Source organism: Anas acuta, chromosome 2 (assembly GCF_963932015.1).
Source record: "Anas acuta chromosome 2, bAnaAcu1.1, whole genome shotgun sequence".
Classification (NCBI taxonomy): domain Eukaryota; kingdom Metazoa; phylum Chordata; class Aves; order Anseriformes; family Anatidae; genus Anas; species Anas acuta.
Window position 1 is genome coordinate 116,242,643 of NC_088980.1, and position 16,395 is coordinate 116,259,037.

General features: G+C 44.9%; 1 protein-coding gene across 2 annotated transcripts in view; it reads left to right on the forward strand.

The window, feature by feature from the left end:
* The first annotated feature begins 571 nt into the window (after positions 1–571).
* The window catches only part of KCTD1 (potassium channel tetramerization domain containing 1), a 98,445-nt gene continuing 82,621 nt past the window's right edge, over positions 572–16,395 (forward strand). The window contains exon 1 of one of the 2 annotated variants that reach the window (XM_068671837.1): positions 572–597. Coding sequence is in view for 1 of the 2 variants with exons in the window: in XM_068671833.1 (XP_068527934.1) it covers positions 727–735 (9 nt within the window). In the remaining variant the exon portion in view is untranslated. Of the gene's footprint in view, positions 598–713; positions 736–16,395 lie in introns of those variants that run through there. The other variant, XM_068671833.1, reaches the window with a different exon arrangement.

Here is a 16,395-nt window from a genome sequence, read left to right on the forward strand (position 1 = left end):
TCAGGTCAGCTCGGGAAAGTGAAGAGACAGCTCTAAATACAAATAAAAAGAAGGAGAGAGGCAGAAAGAAAGAAAGAAACAACCAACAATCCTTATAATTATCATCATCTGCTGCTTTTCCCTCTTCTGGCAAAGAAACACTCCATCCATTTGCAGAAATCGCCCGCGGAAACGTTACATCAAAACTAATCACAACGATTAAAATCAGCTTTTCTGTGCAAGAGGAGAGTAAAAAGCAAGTTGGAGGCTGGAATGAGACTGTTTTTTCCACACAGAAAAAAAAAAAATGAAATCCGAAAAAAAAAAAAAAATTAGACGCGATATATATATATATCTATCTATATGCACGTTTCGAAGGAGATCAATTTTATGCCCGTGTGATCAGTTAATTTAATTTAACTTTTATTTCGGAGATTGATTCAGACTGGAGGTAGAGACATGAGCTAATTGTATCCTGATCCTTGCCTTGAGGGGTTTCAAAGCCCTGGAGCAACTATTCTCTGTATTTTGCTCTGTCTACCTTAGCCAAGCTATTGCATTTCTCTCTGGTGTAGCGAGGAGAGCAGACCGCTGCCGGGAGAGAGAAATATCGGAAGTGTGTGAGTTTGGGGAGGGGGGGTGGGGGGGGGCGGTGGGAAAAAGGGGGGAAAAAAAAAAAAAAAAAAAAGAGGAGGAAAAAAAAAAAAAAAAAAAAAAGGCAAAGAGGGACAGAGTTTGTCGGCGGCGATGTTCCAGGTAAGGGCTGCCCGGGCGTGTTGTTGTTTTGCGGAGGGTGCCGCTGCTTTCCACGCATGTGCCGGGGCGCTCGCAGCCCGCACCCCGCGCGGGGACGCGGCCGCCCTCGCCTCGCCGCCCGCCGCGCTCCCCCGCGCAACCCGCGCAGCGCCGCGGGGAGGCGGCGAAGGGAAGGGAAGGGAAGGGAAAGGAAGGGAAAGGAAGGGAAGGGAGAGAAGGGAGGGAAGGGAAGGGAAAAGAAGGGAAGGGAAGAAGGAGGGAGGGAGGCGGACGGCTGGTGGGGGCTCCTCCTTTCCCCGCCGCCCCTCCAAGGTGTGTGCGTGCGGTGGTGGTGCTGGTGCTGGTGATGGGGGGGTTGTTTCATGGCATCGGCCGTGTTTGCGCGGGGGGGGGGGTGCGCGCCTCGCATTGTTCGGCGGCGGGCGGCGGGAGGGGGCCGCCATTGTGTGCGCGGCGGGGAGCTGCGGGCACCTCGCGGCTCACGCAGCCCCTCCGGAGCCCCCCCCCGCACTCAGCGCCCTTTGTTGGCGATGGGGAGGCGGCCCCGCGGCCATTTCACCCCCCCTCTGCGCGGCCCCGCAGCCCGTCCTCCGCGGTGTCCCCCCCCCACCCCAAGGGGGCTGAGGCGCCGCGGGACCGGCCGTTGCGCCCCCCTCCAAAAAAAAAAAAAATAATAATAATAATAAATAAAAGAGCCGTCCGCCGCCTGTTTTCAATCAGCCAGATACAAGTTTATTCGAGAATGCCCCGCGGGCACCGAGCGTGCTGGGATTGTTGGGGCACATGAAAAATGGGCGCAGCGCTGCCCCCGCCTGCTCCCTCCGGCCCCCGAGGCGCGGAGCCTCCCCGCTGCGCCTCGGGCATCGCCCGGTGCGTGTGGGGGCCCGGCCGTTTGTTATTATGATTATTATTTCCCTTCCTCGCTTATTATTCTTCTCCCTCACGCGTCCTCGCTGTCACAAGCGCTTCGCCCAAAACGCAACTTTTCGCCTTAAATCCCTCCCTCGCCGGCCGCCGGGGGAGGGCGAGCCAGAGGGGGAAAAGAGGCGGGGGGGGTAGGCAAGGGAGTCGGTGCCTTGGCCGGGGGAGGAAAGAAAAGGGCTGAAAAAAAAAAAAAAGAAAAAAAAATAATAATTTAAAAGTGGAACTTTAATTGATGCCGATTGGGTTAAGCTGCTCCCGTGCGAGGATGCTTGCGAAGTAGTTGGGAGGCACTCAGCGAAACTTCCCCTGGCGCATTGAAAATGACTGCGGTGCCTCGGCTGTGTTCGTGCCGCCCCGAGCACCCGGCCAGAGCCGGCAGCACACGCTAGAGGTCCCTCTCCTAGCTGCCAGGGCGAGGGTGTGCTCAGCCTGGGGTTTTTTGGGGGTTTCACTGCTAGAGATGCGTGATTCGGGTGCGAGGGGAGGCAGAGCTGCCACCTCTGTTGGTGTGTGGCGCTCCGAGCTCTGCCAAAACGCACCGAGACGGACCCCAGCCCGGGCAGAGGGGGACGAGACCTCCCTGCACTGAGCCTTTCGTTGCAAAAAGCCTCGCAGGTCGTTGTTGTTTGGGGGGGCCAAGGACCAAATTTCACCCTCGGTTTTCTCCTGTGGATCCCGCTGTGGAGTTAAAGAGCGGAAAACTTGAGTGAGGGTTTCAGGCTACGGCTCATGGTTTTCAAAAGAGAAATATGCAAGCCAGTGAAAAGATGAGTATTAAGATTATAAAGAGCCAAGAGAGGTGGTAGAGGTGACCACAAGCAACTTATCCCAAGCAATTTTCACATCCAGACCATGTTACAGAACTCGCCCCCCCAGCCTTCATGTATTGCAAGCGGTATTATCACCATTTTACGGATGGAGAAACTGAGAAATAAAAAGAAGGTCACTGACTTGCCTCAAGCCATATAGCAAATAAAAGATAGATCTGGAATCAGCTAGGACAGATTTAGATCTCTTGCGGATTTGCACTGTTGTAATCGTTGATTTCAGGAGAATTCTTCTGGATTTGAGCCAGATTCAGACCTTAGGTGTTGCTCTGTCCCTCAGAAAGCGCCTCCATTTAAATTCCATTTTGAACACGACCGAATTAGATGTGAGAATTTAGGGAGGATATTTGGCGTACATCTCATTTTCAAAAGACAATTTACTGCAAAACTTTGGGACTGTGTTGGCTCTGGATTGTTTCTGTTCTTTTCGTTACAATTTCATCTGTCACATCGGCATAGTTCCCTAGTTGGTTTTTGGTATTGTTTCTTTAATGAACAATTTCCTCATGTCTAGTGCAGCTTTTGTTGCTGGCTTCTGAGAAGCGCTACTTGCCAGATGTCTCCGAATGAAGCCTTCGGTTTTAGGCTGGAACAACCTGAGAGCAAACGATTTTGCATGAGGCAGGCTTCCACTCATTGTGGGTCTCACTCACGCAGAAATGAAAAAATCGCATGACTATCGTGTATAGAAAAGCCAGCCCTTCCCCTGCACAGTGGAAAGGCTGCATGTAGAAGAACTGCACACGCAGGCTTTTTATGGGATTATGTTAAGTTTATGTATGGAGAAAATGTGTCGTGAAAGGAAATACTCACTGATCATAGCAAATGTGAGGACATTATTCAAAGTGGGGTCTCTCACAATTAACAAAATATCATATCTGCTAGTCACAGTCGGGCACAATTTCGCATAAGCCCAGCTGGGAAGGAAAGATATTCCTGCTTTCTGTAGTCGAGCTACTTTAGAAACATTTTCAGGATACCGTAAAACAGACACAGATGTGCAGATTGTGATTATGGTGCTTTGCTCTTCATTTATTAATGTGTGCTGGTATATACAAATCACGGCCACTAAAACACGATGTAAAGTTCCTGCTTTGGTGTAACTACTCATCAGCTGGACTCAGTAGGATGCTGCTGTTTCAGGAGCTGATAGTCGCCCAGTATTGCTAACACTCCTTCAGTGAGGGTCCCACCTCGATGAACACCTTATGTGTTCATAAATTAAAGCATTTAGGTGGGAGTTAGCCTCACAGAAAGCATGTGAATTGTTTAAGACCATGCATTGGTTCACTGGCTGAGCTGAGCTTTAAAATCCAGAGCTTTAGCCCCCTTTTTCCCATTCTGTGCAGTAAACTTCTGTGCCTCACTGGCAATATATGCTCAGCTCTGCGCTGGTACCAGAGGAAAAATAATGTTGATCAGAAGCAAATTTTAGCAGAGATGCCTGCTGTTACTTATTTTGGACACTTTTACACTGCTGCAATGGAGCCAAGTTGGATCTCCTTCCAGGAAACAAATTTAGTTAGTTGTTTCTTTTTCTTTTTTTTTTTTTTTGTTTTCCTGACAGAAACATAACTCTTACTTTAAATGGAATCTCTTCTGTTGGTCTGCATTGTATTTATGTTTTCTTTTTACAGCCTGGATAACTTTAATCTCTGGTATAGTTCCATCAACTTCTGTGTTGTTTCACAAAGAATTAATTTCCCTTACTGTGCTAAAATACAGATTGCTGTTGTCCTACTTTCTGTAGAATACAAATTAATTTTATTTTTTTTCATATCAAAGGTGAATAATATAAAATGCAGATCTTCATTTTTATTTTGTCTGCTTTACTCCTTGTGCAGGCAGAGTAGGGTCTTCTTTCCCTACTTCTCTGCTAAAAGGTGTTGAATATATTTATACGCTTAGAGAATGCGTATGGGCAGGGGGAGGCAGTAACTACTACCTTTCTAGCTGATAATACCTTGAGCACTTTTTTAAATATTCGTGAAAGCCATGAGCACATTCCACGTTGATGATGTACATCGTAGTTTTAATAATCTTGGGTTGTCTGCTGTGAATTTTAATCGAGCTTTTGATGCAGAAATCCAATCATCCCATACCCAACTGCACCAAAGTGGGTGCCGATGCATGTTCAGTCACTTTAAGCCCGTGTTTATGAAATAAATGGCTCACCTGATAACCTCCTGATAGCTGCTCGTAGGGCTGGCTGCCCCCACTGGCAAAGGAAGCTGCCGGTTTGATGTGGTTGGCAGGTTAGCACAAATGCGGCTTTGCAGGTGGTTTATTTGTAGCCGAAGTCTACAGGTGAGGGATACAAACCTTAGAAGTGCTTGTCGGGGCAGGGGACAACTCACCCTGACAATTTATTTAGTGGCTTTTACTCAACTGTTTTTTTCCTTGCCTGATGTACTCGCACTGAATAAGAAACAGCCCTGTGGAAAAAAATAAAATAAAATAAAAATAGCACTGCACAAGAAGGTTGTCCCCTCTGACAGGGAAGGAACTCTGTCTCACCCAGACTTTCTGCCTGTGGTTCCCAAGTGAGGCCTGTACAATTGCAGTCATTCCCCCTCAGCCAGCACCAGTGGCCCCAGACCTTGGGTTCAGCGTGAGCATCTATGGGGTTTCCTTTATTTTCACAGGAACACTTCCAGATGACTTACAGGACAGCTGTGATGTGGGGCTGTAACTGGCAGTGCGTCGGCTCACCTATATGCAGCCCACTCCTGGCTTGGGGTGAGCGTGGTGGCCTCTGTCAAACACACAGCTGGTGTGGGGACAAAACTGTCTCCTACTGCTGTAGCAAGAGTTGCCAGGCTTCATCTGTCCTAGCCTTTGGTTCTCCTGAAAGAACTGTGAAATCCCATTGTGATTTGGCTGGGCAGAAATTATGGGAGGTTGTCCCAGGCTAGGCATTTCCAGCAGACACGAAGAAATATTAATAGTTCTGCGTAAGGCACCGGTGAAGCAATCTAGAGCAGGGTGTGCAGCTCAGAGCATCCATCCTGGGGAACGATGAACTTGAGCTGGAACCAGAGCTAAAAGGATGACCAGGGAGTGGAGTATCTGTCTTGTGAAAGGAGGTGCAAAGGTGCTTGAGTGTCCAAGTTAGCAAAACACAGTCTGGAAAGAGATATGAGCATTAAGTATACATAGGTAGTAAATCCCAGAGAGAAAATCTGCTCAAGCTAAGTGACAATAAATGTGTCCCTGTTTAGTGTTTGTGTCCAAGAACACATTCTGATACAACATCTAGAAGATGCAATTTAAAGTGAGATACCTTTAATTCGCTAATATTCTGCTTTGGGCATGTCTTCAAAGCTTCAGCTTCTTGGAGAAGACTTACAAAGAAAGCCCAGCCAGTCCTTTACCTTGGTGAGCTTACCTGCACTGACCCAATAGGCTATAGTTAACTAAGGTTTTTTTCATCAGCATTTCTGTCAGTGGAAAAAAAGTTTACTTTCCTTAAGCAAAAAAATACATTTTCATTTAAAAAATCACATCTGTCAAAAAGCAATTTGGGATTCTGTTATAAAACTGAAACCAGATCCTTCTCACAACTGGAAGCCACTATTTATTTTGAATTTTAATTAAATAGAAGTATGAGAAAGACCATCTGACAGAAAAAAAAATAGAATCTAAAAAATCATCTGAATTTTTCACAGGAAAAAATCCACAGTCAATGCCTGTTGTTCTGATCAGTGAAAATGTTGCATGTGTTTGTCCGTGAGGAGAATTTCTGATTTGCCCTGTAGATATATCCTTCATTTTTTCTCTGTTCCAGCTGCAAAACTATTTCTTTTTCTATAGTTCTTTTCTTTTTTTTCTTCAAGTCAAACCCTTCATGCTTATTGTTTTCCTCTGACTTGTTTAGTAACATTCATTTTATCATGAGTTCACTTGCTCAACTCACTCCCTTCCACATGAGTTGGACTCAGTGATGCTTTCAGGTCCTTTCCAACTTGGGATGTTCTCTGATTCTCTGATTCATTTTCATCACACTGTATAACAAGGAGAGGAAAGACTTAATAAAGAAACATGCTCAGAGAGCATGACCATTCAACACCAGGGACCAGTGCTGAGTAGTTGTCAGAAATTATCACTGGAAGTTTTTTAACTGTTTATGTGCCCATTACCTCAAACACTTTTCTAAACACTGAAGAGAGATACTCCCAGCACTAAGGATCACTCACACGAGGAAAGCACAGGCCTTCCTAGCTTGCCACCAGCAGGCAAATTTGGCACCATTTATATACAGTTGCCTGATTCGTTCTAAATAGCATGTCAGGAAAGGGGTTAGACAGGCTTACAGTCTGTGTTGGACAGGGCTTTGTGGTACAAAGATAGTTTGGTGTTCCTGGGGGCAAGATGGGGACGTGATTTTGGGTATTAGCAGAACTGAATCTCTAAGGTTGTTGGTGCTGTTCTGAGGAACAGGCTTCCTGAAAAGCGTGTGTGCAGGAGTGCTCCTCTTTTGGGGACATTTGAGAAAGCAGCTGCAGCTTTTGCTGGGCCTTCTGCACTCGGACAGGTGAGACTCAACTGGGAATGAGAAGAGTTAGCTCTTCCTCAGGAAAAGAGGTGGTTCTTTCAGGACAAAACCGTAGCTTTGAAGTATGTTCTTTAGCCCCCAAATCTTCTGTGTTTATTACTGGCTATATATAATCATTCCTTTTTTCCTTAATCTTATTGAACCATTTACATCAATATACTGCAACTGAGAGTTACATGGGTTGCTTAGAGATAAGCTGGAGAGTGATATCCTTACCCATTTATAAGCTAATGCCTTTTTAAATTCCATTAGGTGCCCTCTTGTTTTATGAAGGGCATCTGATTTCTCCTTCACACCATTCATTATTTTATATACCTCAATTCTATCATCTTTTACTGTTTTCCTTTCTAAATAAAATAGTTCTGGTCTTAATCTTTTTGTTTAGAAATACCCCCACATGTCTTTAATCATTTTTGTTGCCTCTGGCTATCTAGTGCAGCTATCTAGCACTCCCATCATTGCGTCTCACTGGATCTTTTAAAGCTAGTTCCAAAGTCATCAGCGTGAAGGAGACTGAAGGATGGTCGTGTGGTTAAAGTACATCACCAGGAGTCCAAAGTCCTGCTTCCACATCTCCTGCCCTGTGACCCTGGGCTAATCACTCAGCTGCAGAGATCCGCAGCTCCCCCTTTTGTCCCAGGAAACAGCGCTGGGAAATATCAAGTAAAATATGCAAAGTGTTTCTCTATGCCTGGATGGAAATTGTTATGGAAGCACAACCATATTGCATGTAGTAGTTCTGATTGTTTTTCCACAATGCAGCTGCATGCGTGTTGAAATTTGTAACTTCTCCCTAACTGTTTGATTGCACAGCACTGAACTGTTTTCTATTTGTTACACTGCTCTGATATTGGGTTCCAAACAAATTCAATTAAGTCATTTCTCTTTGTTATTGTATGGTGAACTTCATATGGAAAGTATGAGTTACAACCGATTTGGGCCAAACAGACACATGGCTTTCATGCATCCTCAGGGACTTGGAAAACCAGCACAGTCCTGCTGAAAGTGAGAAACAGAATCAAATTCCAGCTTTTGACATGTAGGACACAGCCTGTTCCTGGGAGGTGCTGGGTACCCCCCACTCCCACTCATACTTCAGGCATGTGGGATCAAGGCTAAGGTAGTGCTGGCTTGTCTCCAGTCTAAATGAACTAATTATCCACAACCTGTCAAGACTCTCACAAAGAACAGAAGACTCACCCATCTGGCTCCCTCCTCAGACATTTGCAGCTAGGCCTGGCTGTTACACATTTCTAGCATATCCAGCACTCTCCAAAAGCCCAGTTCAGGTCTGGGGCACCTCAGAGGTTTGACTGTCCCATCATTTCTGGCACATGGGATCTGAGGGCTACCCAGCTGCTATGGCTCCATGCTGCAAGGAACCTCACATGAAAACACATTCCCAAATGTCATCGCATTGGAAAATGGTCATGCCTTAAGCACGGGGAAAGATCTCTGAGGTGTCTGAGCTATAAAACCTACCTTTTTAAAGCATCTTGTGACACAAAAGGTGCTGAAATTGTGCACTTCTTTGCTAGGATGCAACTGTAGCAGGACAGCAAAAGCAAGCTGCTTACATAGTTGTGGTGCAAAACCAGGGTTAGCTAAATTCTGCTTTAAGCTGCATTTCTTCCTCCGGCCATTCTCCTCCAAGCCCTGTAACTCTTTGCTTTGAAGTCCCTCTTTTCTTCTGCGAGCAGATAGTCAGGTACTGTTCCCATGAAAACCCCAAGTGGCACTGCCTTCATAATCCCACACAGACCTCAGATTGTTCAATGCTCTTCGGGTCTCTTGGAAAAGGGACCAATCCTGCAAGACCCTCCTGATAACCCCAGTCATGTCTACAGGCCTGTTTGTGTACTTGAGGAGAATACAATAAGGCTCAGGGTTTTGGTGCATCGAGAATCTTTGTGGCTTTAAAAGAGGGAAAGGGTGGTTTGGCCTTCAGTAGGTCATGTAGGGTTTTGTTTCCCTCGTGCCTTATAGCTGGCATTTTTTCAGAGCCTTCTGCTCCCTAGCATTCCCACGACACATGAACATGCTCAAAGAAAAATTTCCTGTGAGAAATCACTGGGCTTCATTAGATTTTCAAAGTTCAGAGCTGTGATCCTCCTTGTCCCTCTCCGGCAGCTGGCCCTGCCAGATTCTGACTGCTTATGTGAACATTTGATAAATCTCACTGTGGACTACATTTGCTCTTTCACCCGAGCAGTTATCACACACATTTCCCTAACACTTTAAAATTATGCCTGCCAAACATTTTCTGATGTAAAGTTAAAAGTCATCTATTACTGAAGTGATTTTTCAGCCCTCATGGGCATGTTTTTCTTTCCTTTTTTTTTTTTTTTTCCTCCTTATGTAGTTCAGATAGTTTCAAGCTCTTTTAAACAGGCCTCCAAGGGTCAGTTTCAAAATACGTATCTTTTTATAAAAATTTTCTGTGTCCTAAAAATACATCGGTGCTATTCTTCTCCTTTACACATCTCCTTTTAAAGCCAAAGCCCAGTGAATGCGATGCTGCCATGCTGTGGGACTTCAGCCACTTCCACCTGGGGAATTCGGTGACACTCTTTCTAAAGTGTCCCCTGCTGTGTGTGGTGGCACTTGTCACCTCCAAACTGCAGGTGTAGCTTGGGGGGTGCCGCCTGGTGGGGAAGGGCAGTGAGTTCTTGCCCAGAGCTGAGCTGGGATGTGGCATGGAGATGGGAAATGCTCTCAGTTCCCCCACTCCACGCTGGACCTGTGAGGACTTGGCTGTAGCTTTGCAGCCCAGTAATTTGGTGTAATTTATGGCCACCTTCTGTATGCAGGCTGTTTGTATTTGGGGCCTTGCATGACTTTTCCTCATTTTTCCCCACTGTCTCTCCCAGTTGTGGATAATACCCTTACTTTCAGCGTGTGAGCAGAAGGCAAGATGTCAATTCTTTCCTCCCCGACCTTCTCATTTCATTCCTTCTCAGTGCTCTTGGCATTTTTCTGTAAATGCCTTTTTTTCCCTTTGGGTTCCAGAGCTGTGCACGTTTTTTGCTTCGCTTTGTTTTGTTTTGAAACTGATTAAAGCTGTTTGTCCTACCATGGCAGAGAGATGCTAAAACAAAGCATGTGTGTCTGTTGGTTTTAAACCAGGATTTTTCTTGCTTTTTTTTTTTCCTTTTTTTTTTCCCCCCAGTTTCTTGTTTAACAAACATAGTTAAACAAGATCACAGTGGAAAAAACAAAGCAACTCCTCCCTTCCTGGATAATGCCAGCCTGATAACACATCCAGATTTTTTCCAAAACTCGGTGGTGCCCTTGAACTTATTGAAGCATGCTCCAGCATCAAACAGTCTGACCAATCTTAATTTGTCATTTCCCCTCAAAGTGCTTTGGCAGGACCTTTGTTTGAAATTGCATTTGTCACTTGTTTGTGTCACGACTGGGTTTCATGCAGTATCTAGAAGTGTAGAGCCTTGGGTCTGGGCCAGCCTTAAATAAAGAAGCTAATGCAAATACCTCCCGCGCCAGTACAGCACCAGAAACACAAAACATCACACAAAGCCTTCCAGGGTGGAGAGAGAAATCCAATAGCCAGCAAGCACCTAAATTATACTGCAATTAAAATATAATCCCTTAAATTTCTTGGATTTGGAGGGAGGGGAGGGCTGGAGAGAAGTACAGAGAAAGAAACGAGTCAGAAGTGAAGACACTGCAATCCTGAGCCTCAGCATGGAACTACTTAAGCATACCATAATTGCATCACAGAAGGTATGCATACCCCGAAACCAAAAAGGAAGCAGGAAGGCAAGAAAAAACAAACACAGTATGATGAACCAAACAGGTAACCTTCAGGAAAAGGAAATCTAGCCCTGGCTAACCCGACAGAAAGGAACGTAAACTGGCAAAGGAAGGTGAAAGATGGGAACCAGGAGGATGGAGAGGAAGTTTCAAAAGCAAACAGACACATCTCTACAAACAATTGAGAAATACAAGTATCTGAAAGAGAATTAGTGGATTTGCTGGATCAAAGGGGCAATTAAAAAATGACAAGTGTATTGCAGAGCCTAAGTTATATTGTCCCATCAGTCTGTACTGGCTGGAAATATCTTCACTCTCTATATATTTATTTTAATTACCAAAGATGAGGGTCTGTCAAACACCGAGGTATCAAAAGAGAAACTACAGGATTGACATGCTAAAGTTACAAGCCTCCCAGAGCAGATGGCATTAATCAAGGCTGATAGCTGTTGAGAAAATCATGCAACTTTCCCTTAGAAATATCTATAATATTCTGCTATACCAGCTAAATGGAATGTGGCAAGTGTTTTACTTTAAAATCAAGATAATCTCACACACATGAGAATGGAAGAACTACAAGGGAGTGAGTTATAAAACCTGCAGATGAGCTTAATGTTAGACTTGATGAAGCCAGTCAGGGAAAAGTATGACTTTTTAATTTCCTAAAAAGAATCTTGAAGTTTCTCAATGAAGCCATGGATTATGCAGAATATAAACATTAGAGGGGATTTTGGAAAGTCTATCATAGCTTTTCTCACAAGAGGAGAAAAAAAACTATTATTGGGGAAATCTAGCAGCAATGGGGAAGACGCAAAAATCTGCTCTGGTGTTTGATTTAAAATAGAAAGGAAGTGTAGTGAGAAAGAAAAGTGAAAGGTTAGCAAGGTTAGCAAAGGTGGCAGCAGAATACCCCCAGGTAGACCCTGAGGGTATTTTTTGATACTTTGATGAATTATCTGAACAATAAGGTGTGGTATTTGGATGTAATCAAATCAACAAAATTGTCTGCCCCCTCAGTCACCCAGAGCAAGACAAGGCTGAAAAAGTTGGGGACCAAAGGTTATGCTATCAGGTTATGAAAACCCTCTTAAGGCTTTACTTCACGTGTCAGCTGAGAGCAGAGCAGCAGCTGAAGGGGCAGTGGTGCCCAGCTTCTATGGACAGAGCCTAAAGGCAGCGTGAGGGGCTCCTGCACTGCAGCTGGGCTCCTCACCCTGTGCTGGGTGTGCTCAGCCGCGGGGTGCCCATTGCCATCAAGGAAACTGGTGTTATTCCTGGACAATTCACTCAGCTTTTCTGTATTTCTGCCCATACTGGATGCAACCATCACTCCCACATGTTTCTATCTGGGTTTCCTTACCTTTGCAAACTGACATGGCCAGAGCAATGTTCTCCCAAAGAATAAAGAATAAAGCAATAGAATAAAAGAATATAAAGAATAGAGAATAAAGCAATTTTCTCCCAAAGAATAAGCAGGGAGATGAGAGGAGACAAGGAAGAAAAAGACGAGTAGAAAAGTGAGAAAGCCAGAAGTGGGAGAAGTAGAAAAAGAGAAAGGAGAAAAACTCTGCTAGGATGTAGTCAGAATGGAGTTGCTATCATGGGCTGTTCAAGCTATCTGATGGAGGTGAGGACTTCCTGAAAGCAAATCTGGAGAAAGCCACATCTAGCACCACCAGTATTACAGCTGAATTAATGATTTTTGTAATCCAAAGGTTGTTTTCACTGTTCTTGTGTCTTTTCCTTCTCTTCTTCTTGTAATGGTCATGTTCTGCTGCAAAACTGCTAGTGAAAAATGCTCAGTTCAGTATGGGGGTATTTGATGGTAGAGGTTTTTTTTTTCACAAATGAAGAGAAAAAAAAAAAAAAAGAAATGGAGAGCCACTTGAATGAAAAGAAATCTTAGTTTATGGAAATGAACAGGGCATGATTAAAGCACAGAGTGCTCCTTTCATCTTACTGCAAATACAGTGTTTGTGGGATGTGAGGAGTACAAGTTTCTTGTGAATAACTAGAGTCCAAAATGCTCCGATTGGTAATTTTGTGACTGGTAGCACTTCAGGGTCCAAGAGTCACCCGAGGAAATTATAGAGAAGGAAATAATTTAGAGGAGAAACTAAAGTTTATTATGACACAAATCACAGTGGAGAAAAGAACAATAAATTTTGTTCCCACATATAGTACGTGCTTTAGTCTGCAAGATAAGAAATAATAATACACAGCCCCTCTCCTAGCCTGATCCACCAATATAAAGGATTTAATTCCTACACCTTCCTCTGGTACCAAAGAGTGTCAGTATAGGTAAAATACAGGTGACGTCAGAGTGATATTGCCAACATTGACATTTTTCTGTTATTTACCTAAACAAGAATGAAAGTCCTATTTTGTCCCTTCCAGTCAGTGCCCCAGTGCATGCTTCTGGTCTGGCTCTTCCAGAGTATTTTATCAGAAACTGCATGTGAAAGCCTGGTATTTGATTTATGGTTTTGTTCAACAGGATTGGTAATGTTAGAAGCAAAATCATGAACCTGTGGGAGTGCCAAGATGCTAGGCTTTCCAGGGGCTGCCAGGAAATAGGAAGCATGCAACAGGTGAGGATCTTCCCACCAACTCCTTTACAGAGACTTCTAGGGCAGTGCCTATTGCTGTGTGTCTGTAAGAAGGTGAGGGGAGAAAAGGGAACAGCCGGATCACTGCTCTGCTCACAAGGGCAGATCCTGTAATCCCCACAGGTGGGTGTACATCTTTAAGTATATCCCAGGTATTAATGAAATTGGCATTCAGGCCTGCTAGCCAGAAAATAGCAGTCTGTGAGCTGCTCAGGATGACCCCTTGCTGTCCCCAGGTTTTGGTGGAGGTGGTCAGAACTTCACAGGGTTAGGCACATGGGATATATTTAGCTGTGCGCAGGAAGGTCCCCCATTTCCTTGGGTATCTATCATGCTCCCAAATAAATATTCTGCTGAAGGTGGCAATAAGTCCTATCGATCACTTCTTTGATCCATGGACAGGATCGGGTTAAAGCTGATTGCTAGACGGAAAGTACAACTGTGTCCTGCTAGACTGGAAAACAAGCCAGCAGGAGTCACTGTCCCAAGGCAAAGAGCTGGACACCAGGGTCTGTCCACAAGCTCAAACAGAGCAGGTGGAGCATTCCCTGGTCACACATGGAGGGGAAGTGTTGCTTGGTACACCGTGCACTTATGAATAGGTACAGGCAGGCCGTGAAGCAGAGGAAAGTGCTTTTGTGCTCTGTTCTGGGTGAAATGAGTGAAATAGGTTCCCAAAGGACACAGGTTTACCTGGAGAGGCAACTTTAGGTTCCCATTGTGTCACGAGACCATGTCTCTTCTGCTATGGGTAGATGACACCAAAGCTTAATTGAAAGCTATGATTATTTCAATGGAATAACCACACAACAAGTTCATGATATTAATAATGACGGCCATCTCTTCTGCGGCACTTTTTATCAGCAGGTTTCAAAGCCTCTAACGAAGGAGGTGTTTAACTTTGGATGCATTTTACAGAGAGGAGAACTGCTGCATGGAAGATGGAGTGGCCTATCCAAATTCAGCCAGGGGGCATTTGGCTCAGTCAGGAGGCGAAACCAGAGTGCCAGCCTGGTGGGGAAAGCTACTTGATGAAGCATGGAACCAAGGAGAAATGGGAACAAATTCTTCACATTTCTGTAGTGAGAAGCACCAGCTGCCTTACTCACCCTTTGTTTAGAATATCAGTACACACATTTTTTTAGAAGACAAGTATTTAATTAATTGCTGAGCTGACGCTGCAGTTCCCCTTCAGGATGAAAACAAACACTTAAACAAGCCTCTCCTGCCAACCCCACCCAACACCTACTCAGTTACAACAGATGGATGTGTGCCACAGACCAGACGTCGAAATGATACCAAATCTGACACTGCGCAAGCAACTGTAGCACGCTGCAGAAGAGAATCGCTCTCCCTGTAACGCTGCCTAAGTGCCAGATTGCACTGATCCCTGTTAGAAGTGATGTGCACAGCACCCAGACAGCAAAGCCTGTAGTCACTGACACAACCTGCTGACCTCTTTCCCTCTCTTTTAATAGTCCTGCCTAATTTTTTTTCATCCTCCAAGGACTGCTGAAAAAGGGTACAGAAATACCCGGCTGTAGTCTAGGAGGGACAGGCTGGCTGAGTCCTCTCCTCAGAAGAGCTTTGACTACCTGGCTTGTGCAGTGCATAAACAGGGCCACCCCAGGTGCTCCTTGTCTCCCCTGGGCACTAGACAAGTGATCTCTCTTCTCTCTCTGTCCCTGAGAGATGAGGAGATTCAGATGCAGTGTAGAGAAGGACATATGTATGGGAAGAAGGAATAAAGCTTGGATGCTTACAGAGGTGGCAGCTTTATTCTAATAGTTTATAGGAAGTTGTGCCAAATAAATACTGTAAGCCAGAAGCCAGGTACCCTTCTGAGGAAAACTGAAGGCATCTCAGGTGGGAAACCAGGGCTACTGGGATTTCCACAAAGATTGGTCACCCACCAAGTCTGTAGCATGGGGTGGTGACCTGAGCCAGGTGACCTCCCCAGGAGCTCTGGAGCATCCAGAGTTGGCACAACAGAGTTCAGATGAAAGAGCTGCCTTTGCAAGCCTAGTTAGACTCCACCCAAAGCAACAACCTTTGGAAGCAGGGACTGGTACTCTCTTTTCAGGGAGTCCTGCAACAGTCTCAGCAGTCCAGATAGGAAATGTGCATAAGGCAGCTGTCTGACAAGTCCTGGGAGATCATGGCTAAAACCATCTCCTAATTTTAAGTTTTAGCTTCCTAGTATCTACCTTTCCCTGAACACTTAGCATTTTGGAACATTCTGCTCCGGTTGCACACAATGAGTGCTTAGCTCTTCTGCAAATGAGATCTCGAGTGATTTGAGTCAGGCGCCCAGTTTGGTTTCGTTTAAGTGAGTAGCCCCGTATCCTAACACAGGAACTTTGTGGCACAGACAGGGATAGAATCAAAGGATGTATCTGAAGCTCCAGGCAATTCCGCAGACAAACTGTCGGACTGCAGATGCCTATTCAATGAGTCCCATCCATCCTGGGCACTGAACGAGGCAAAGGCCCTGTAGAAAAAAGAGGATGTGATTAGATCATTAAGTGCAAAGGAAAATGTGGCAGTAAGAAGAAGAAGCATAGCCACACTGGCTTTAATCTAACTAGCGGGGAAACTGCTTTATTGTAGACATGGCTGTGTGGAAGACCTCACTGTTGGGTGACTTGCACTAATGTCACACCCTTAGTTCCCTGAGCAAATTTTCCATATTCCCTTCAGTGCCCACAAACCCTCAACAGCACAGTAAAGTCAGGATCCATCCTCACATCAAAGCTTAATCATGAGCCTTCTGCTTTATCACATTCTCAGTATTTGTAGCGTGTATGTGGGATCACACAAAGTAGGCATGACCTGACATACTACGGCACTGCATGTGAAATAACGGCTGGTCGGAAAATGTACACATTTTTAATGTTCTGTAAGATCTTCGCTTTTAACCACTATGCAGTCTTAAAAATATCATCTATTTCAAAATTCTTACACAATATCT